General features: G+C 35.6%; 1 protein-coding gene across 1 annotated transcript; it reads right to left on the reverse strand.

Moving 5' to 3' along the window:
• On the reverse strand, positions 1-3,667 carry zgc:123217 (uncharacterized protein LOC641414 homolog). The gene is made up of 5 exons (XM_017434503.3): positions 3,484-3,667; positions 2,712-2,895; positions 1,271-1,539; positions 1,046-1,191; positions 1-824 (listed from the first exon to the last, which is right to left on the reverse strand). Exons 1-5 carry the CDS (start codon positions 3,533-3,535, stop codon positions 516-518), a joined length of 960 nt encoding a protein of 319 aa, XP_017289992.1. The 5' UTR covers positions 3,536-3,667; the 3' UTR covers positions 1-515.
• Between the last annotated feature and the right edge of the window lie 3,562 nt (positions 3,668-7,229).

A 7,229-nucleotide genomic window follows, 5' to 3' on the forward strand; every position in this document is an offset into this window, starting at 1 on the left:
TTTTTTTAAATCACAGTTTATTCAAATAATGTCTCAGTAGTTTTGTGCTGATCATAGACTCACATGTGACTCACATTATCTAATAGATTTTAATCTGATTTGAAACCTTAACTAATAACCAAAAAACGTATTTTGGAACAAAAAAATTGAGCTGGAAAGAAGTACTGTGAAACCTAAACTAACAAATTTCAAATATATCAAACTTGACAGATATCAAAAATATATATACTGATCAGCAGGACTGAGTTTTACCAATGACACTCTAATGAGCTATAGGAAAAATGTATTAACTTCGTACTTTATATAATGTGCTGATGTTGATGTATAGTCTGATTCTAATGGACCCAGATGTGTTTTAAAAGTTTCTTATCATGTCTGTCTTATATGTGCAATCTATAGTATTGACCCATGAACACAACCATCACAGAATAATGTTAAACATAAATTTCTCTAAACCATAAATATTTTATAACTAGTTTATAAAGTGCATTGACAAATGTTTCTAGCAAACAGTTCTATAGAGCTGTAAGGTACGCAGCAGTACTTGTCACTAGGACGCCCAGTGACAGCTCAGAGGAAACTCTGACTGAATTTAAACTGACTGTGGTGTTACACACAAAGCTGGTGTCTTTGTCAACGCCAGTGGAAGTATATGTCACAAAGGTAGCTGTGGTGCCTGTCACACTGTTGATCCAGGCCTGAAACTCTGAGACTCGGGCGTAGACTTCAGGGAAACCAACGGCACAAGGTACTCCAAAGCTTGTGATGCCAGCCTGGATCCAAGATGAGCCTTGTTTACATTGCAAAGGTCCTCCGGAGTCTCCCTAAAATGTTCCGACAAAACACAAAGAGGCAATTAATGACTTTCACAAAATAACACTGGAAAAGTCGTGCCTACAGAAGAAGAATATTGGTGCTCAACATGACAGCTAAATTTGGTTTATTTAGTCTTTTTGCCTTTTTAACTTCTGTATGGTCTCCATTGACATGTTTTGGATATTTTATGAATAAATTAGATATTACACTAGTTGGTAAATGCTTTCACCTGACATGTTCCTTTGTTCTGTTGTCCCGCACAAATCATTTGGTCAGTGATGGTTGCATCTGTTGAGATGTAATTGCAGCTGCATTGCCTGTTTCCAATGACGGGAATCTGAACCTGCTGCAGCGGCTGGGATACTGGCAGGGATACTGTCAAAGATGATTTGAAATGAGTTTCAAATATTACAAAATGCTATTTCACAACACAAAATAAGTGTAAAATCCTCACCATTCTTTCCAACTCTTCCCCAGCCTGTAGCCCAGCACATAGTAGAGTTGAAGAACTGGCTGGAGCTGCTGGCGAGGCAGATAGGTCTGATGTAGTCGGTAAAAGTGACCGAGCTGGTGAGCTTCATCAAGGCAAGGTCATTGTTGAACAGTGTGTTGTTGTAGTTTGGATGGACAATGATGTCGGACACACTTTTTGAAACCTCATTAACATTTGGGCCAGCCTGAGTCTCTCTTCCAAAGTACAGGGTCCAGAGAAGCGGTGATTGTCTGCATTTAAATAAATAATGAAACAATCAGTGGAGAAATTATTTATTAAGAATATTCTGATTCATACAGCATATGCATTTTGATTTTAGGTCTTAGTCCTAAGGGGTCATCTGTCTTTGGTACACATGTGTTGAGACTAAAAAGAACAGACTACAAAAACAATCCATTCCCCACTAAAAGTTTTAAGTGAGGCTTGGATTATAGTTAATTTGAAAAATGTATATAGCCTACCACAGAACTGACAAATACTGCCTTATAAGGGCAAAACACCAAGAAATGTCATCTTTAAACAAAAGACAAAAAAACAATCTCCACAACGGTTATATGTGAGATAAAACTCCAAAAACCTGACTCTGGTTGACTCTTTAACAAAGTCAACCAAATTTAAGATGGTTGCCACAGCCAACAGAACTTTTAAAAACACATTAATGTCTGTAATTCAGTCAATTTTAGAGATATTAAACTAAAATTTAATGTGGCAGTCACTGAAAGTCATTCACAACATATGTATATTCTGAGCTTAACATCTTGCATATGGCAAGCGATTGCACAGAACATTATTTTCAAGTTTTGACCAAAATGACTACAACTCTCTCATTTCACAACATAAGACAATCTAACTCTAAAACCGTGATATGACAAGGTGGTGCGTTATATGCATTATTTCAGGGAATGCTAGACCTTGCATTTATTCAGTTTTGTTTTTTTTTCAGACTGTTAAGGGTCAAACAACTGCAAACTTGTGACCCAACAGTATGCTGTAAAAGCCTCACAGGAAACACAATAAGTGCTTATTTGGTCAGAGTCAAACTGGCTGCCAGCACAGTGTTGTGTATTGGCACCAGCTGTAGGTTTCAACAAGAAGGAAGTGCTCAAGCACTTTTTTTGTCATTTAAATTCCTGCGTGGTTCAAAAAAAGGGTTGCATTACTTCATTTTGTAACTTCTTACATATTATGCATTAGTAAGACTCCCTTTTGTAATACTGTGTGTGTAGGTTCTGAACAGGTTCCTGAGCGATAGCCCAATTTTTAAAATAGTATCACTAACTAGATCCGTTTTCCTTGAATATGTTAGTCATGTAGTCTATTTCAAAACGAAAGTCTGTCATCACTCTTTCGTAACTTCTTCCAAATAAATCAACTCATTTGGTGGGAGTGGAGTGTATCTTACGTAAAAATGCAGTGGGCTGCTGTGAGCACCCATTGGTCATTGATGAGAGTTCCTCCACAGATGTGACTTGACCTGAAGTGTATGCTGACCTGCCAGGGCCATGAGCCAGGGGCGGCGTTCTCACCACCCACTATTTTTGTGCTAAGAGGGGCCACTCCGCAGTCTGTACTCTGAGTCTTCACCACTGTAGGATTCAGAGATAGAAAAGTTACTGGCATTTTAGTAGAAACAATGTGGAAAAACAACCACAAGGGGGCACTAGGTTTGCAGTTCTTCCTCTGTTTGATCATATTTTACATTTATACATCTCTTTTTTTATGTTGTTTTTAGAATACAACACATGAAATGATGTATTCAGTTGTATCAATATGCATTAAATAGTTGGTATGAAACAAAAGTTGCTTTGTTATTTGATGTCATTAGTAGATTAACTCTCTGTTTTAGTTTTCCACTTTCAATGGTTCTTAAAACACAAATGTGCAAAAACGTTGCAACAAACAAAGCTAAATTCTTCAAAAAATTTGTGGTTTGTTTAGCACAATGAAACAACACTGCAAATATTAATTTATAAAATTTAATTCTGCTCACGTTCCTAAAAAAAAGGTAACAGCAGTCGGGAAGCACCTGAGTACAATATAGCTGCTGTCGAAAGATGTCATTAACTTCACACGCAACTAACATGATCTAAAACTAAACTTTCAAAAATAAGAGTTAATCATACAAAATAGAATGTACAAATATATTAGGTGTAAGAAATTGAAATTAGGCCCACCTTGCGAGAGAGCGGCACACATTAAAAGTATCCACATAGTCAAAGGTGCCATCCTGTTCGTTCACAGTTGTCCTGCATTCAATAAGTAGAAACACTCTTTCGAAGCTTTTTGGCACATTGTCTCCAAAGAGTGGCATGCAGTTGGAACACGTGAACACTCCCTTCTCAAACCTGTTTCCCTCATAATTCATTACCTGTTCACAAATGCAGTCATACAAGAGCTAGCATTGTAAAATGTTAGTCACGAGCTTGCTGCTCTTATTTAATGTGGCACGACACACATAATTTGGGTTTTCTTTTCATTTCTGTCTTTTTTTTGTTCTTTAAAAAGGCCAAGTCGCCACCACTTACTGTAGTTACATGTGCCCTACTGTACAGGATATAGGACTCGAACATTTATTGTTCATCTGCGTTATGAACAATAAGAAACACCACTAAAGGTTTTAGGGATTTTTGTTTTGGTTTGAGGCATGAATTTACAGACTTTTATAATACATAAATAATTTTTAAACGTGGCAACTAAATCTGCCATGATGAGGCTTGTTTGCAACTTTAGATTTGAGAAAAACAACAAAGTTTAAGGTCATCTTGACATGAGTTTAAGACTGATATAATGCTGATCTGCACTGACAACTGGGCTGAGTTAATGTATTGTTTATTTTAATAAATCTAACTGTATTTTACAGTATGAAAAAATTTGATATTATCTATTTTAAAGGGGAATCATTTCCTGTATTTTAATGTAAAATAAACATCGCTTTGAAACTGAATGTCTATGTGTTACTCTACTTTGTGTAGGAATGTTTAAATAAGCTCCTTTTTAAGCTTACAGAATGTTACAGTTCTAAGTGACATAAACAAAGGCTAAACTTTAGTACACTTCCTGGTGTATCTGTTCTCAACTTACAACATACCTTATTTAATCAGGTAATGTTGCTGAGACATGAGTTCTCAAACCTGCTCCAAACAGATATGCAGATACCTTTAGGAAAGTACCTCATGTGCCTTTTCAACATTTTTCTGATAAACAGCTAGGAAACAGTAAGTACTGCAGATAGATGTCATTCTGTATTCTTTTGTCCACATACACAAAAGCAAAAGATCCACAAAAGCATTTAGGCTAACACTGTGTCTGAAACTCTTTAAAATTATATAAAGCCTTACAAACATTTTTTGTTTTTGTTTTTTTGTAGTTCTTTCTTGCCACAGTTTCAGAATAAGATAATTTTATGTTAAGAAAAGATGGAGTTATAGCCATTTCGATCAAACCTTGTAAATGACATTATTCAAAATCTCAGATCTTGCTTGATCTATTGGCACTTGGAGTAGAATAACTCTCAGCTACTACCAAACCAAATTTTAGCTCAATATCTGTAAAACTCACAGAGTTGTAGCCATTTTTGTGTTGGCTAGTGTTTATTGGCTGTGGGGGACATTTTGAATTGGTCTGACTCCAAAAGCTAATCAATTGTAGATGTGCATCAAATGATAACTTTCTGAGAGTTTCATTGAAATCTGTCAAGTTGTTTATGACATGTTTTGCTAACAAACAAGCAGGGTTGACTACAGTAGTTAATGCTAAGGTTTGAGGTAAAGATGCTGCATAATGTGTTGTGCTCAAAGCATGTGTTGAGGACAAGGTTCAGATATTATCAAGCCAAGTTTTAGCTCAATATTTGTAAAACTGGCGATATTATAGCCATTTTTGTGTTTGCTAAAGTCATTTAGTTGTGTGGCTAATCTGTTGGTTTGAGGCTAAAAGTTAAACAGTTCTACCCAATAATTACTTTCTGAAAGTTTTATCAAAGTTTGTCTATTGGTTCATAGGCCATTTTGCAAACAGACAGAAACAGTTGACTCTAATAGTTAATGGCAAAGATTTAAAAATAGATAGTCTGCGATCAGTTACTGCTAAGAGTATGTTAGAACATACTCTCAACTACTAACACGCCCAGCTTTAATTCAGTATCTGTAACACTGACTGAGTTATAGTCATTTCTTTGTGTTTGAAAGTCAGTTGGCTGTAGCAGCCATTTTAAATTATGTTGTCTTTAAAAGTTAATCATTTGTAGCGGAACATCCAATAATTACTTTCTGCAAGTTTTATTAAACTTTGTTTAACAGACACACGCAGACACAGACAGGCAAAAATAAAAATTGGTAATAAATACCTGATAATAAAAACTGTAGCTTCCCCCTGAAAACAACACAGACATCTACATTCAGCCAGGAACTGTCCAACCAGTGTTTTTATCTAGAATAAAGCGTAAATGTACATATCAAATAACTCTTTATTTAAAATGGTTCTCAAGTCCAGAATGTAAGCTTTTCAAAGCTGATGCAGTCATAACAATCTTTTAATCTTTATACTATTTTGCCTATGTTAAAATCAGTACAATATCCTTTTGTTTTTGTTATATTTCTATTTCGAAGGATTTTTGCTGATGTCATGTCTGTACACACTGAAACATCAACAATGAGTCATGACTGCCATCAAACCACCACATTTATCTTCTTTTCCTCTTCATCTCCGTCAAGTGTCACACAATCCTTCATCCCGACTGAAGCAAACAGCGTTATAACTTTCTAGACAAAGAAAGAAAAAACATTTCATTGAATGAGGTTGTGTGAGCTCAAACACGAAAGGCAAACAAGAGAAAGGAATGCATAAATCAGCTGTTGTTTTCTTTAAAACTTTAAAGCCTGGCTTTTGTTGAACACACCCAGAGACACCCAAAGCCGATGTAACCTTTAAAAAATAAATGAACCCTATCTGATGTGTTAAAACCAGTTTGTGTGCAAAGTTAACCTAAGCTAACAAAAGAAATTGCATTTTCTGTGGAAATACAGTGTGAATGCTGAGTTAATTTGCTAAAATTGTCTGAAGAAGCTGAAACTGAGTTGTTGAAGCTAAAAGAAGCAGAGGACTAGCTAAAAAAATAGAACCACAACATTAGCTAAACACCAAAACAAGCATAACACTAGCCAAAAACTAAAAAAACAAAAAGCCAAATGGAAGCTAAAAGATGAAGAAAGCAAAACATTAGTTAAAAGTGGATAACACTAGCTAAAAGTAGCTAAATCCTAGCTAAAAGCTACAAGTAGCATAAGAAGATAAAAATAGAGCAAGTATGCTGAAGCAGATGTCAAACAGAACTATGTTTTGAAGGAATTGAAGAGATCTTAATGTATTTCTATGGGGAAAATATTTGTAAATTAAGTTAAATATTTTGAAAGTATAAAAGCTACAAAAAACAAAAAGTCATAGCATTCATCTCCAGATTGAATTGAACATTTTGATATATTCGTGGCTTGAATAGCACAAAGAATCCAGAAGATGGCAAAAACCATACAGAAAAATTCAAACCAAGAAAACAATAATGAATGCTGAAGGCTAGCTTTATATGTACTGTTTTGCTACTTTTTATGTATTCACACTAACAAGTTTATGAGTAGTATTCAGATTACTCCTTCTCTCACAGATATAAATAACTCCCTATGCATGGGTAAACATTAACTGTCAGATAGAGTCATCATAGCAGGAGCTGAATAAAGAAACAGAACCTTCTTTTCTATCCAAAATGTAACAGCACACTAACTTTTACCCCCACAGAAAGGAGCCGAAGTCTCGCCTGAGTGTTTGCCCACATAAGCTCAGTAGGGATTACTCTCTCGTTTGTTCACAGCAACACTGCACCAATGTAAAGTAGCCCCCAAAATCTTGGCCAAGGTCCCGTTTGAATTTT

The sequence above is a fragment of the Kryptolebias marmoratus genome, linkage group LG17 (assembly GCF_001649575.2).
Source record: "Kryptolebias marmoratus isolate JLee-2015 linkage group LG17, ASM164957v2, whole genome shotgun sequence".
Classification (NCBI taxonomy): domain Eukaryota; kingdom Metazoa; phylum Chordata; class Actinopteri; order Cyprinodontiformes; family Rivulidae; genus Kryptolebias; species Kryptolebias marmoratus.

Coding starts and splice junctions, on each gene's coding strand:
- zgc:123217 (XM_017434503.3), bottom strand. CDS start 3,535: ATGGCACCTTTGACTATGTGGATACTTTTAATGTGTGCCGCTCTCTCG. Junction 1,192..1,270: donor GGGAAGAGTTGGAAAGAATG/GTGAGGATTTTA, acceptor CATCTTTGACAG/TATCCCTGCCAGTATCCCAG. Junction 825..1,045: donor AGAACAAAGGAACATGTCAG/GTGAAAGCATTT, acceptor GGAACATTTTAG/GGAGACTCCGGAGGACCTTT.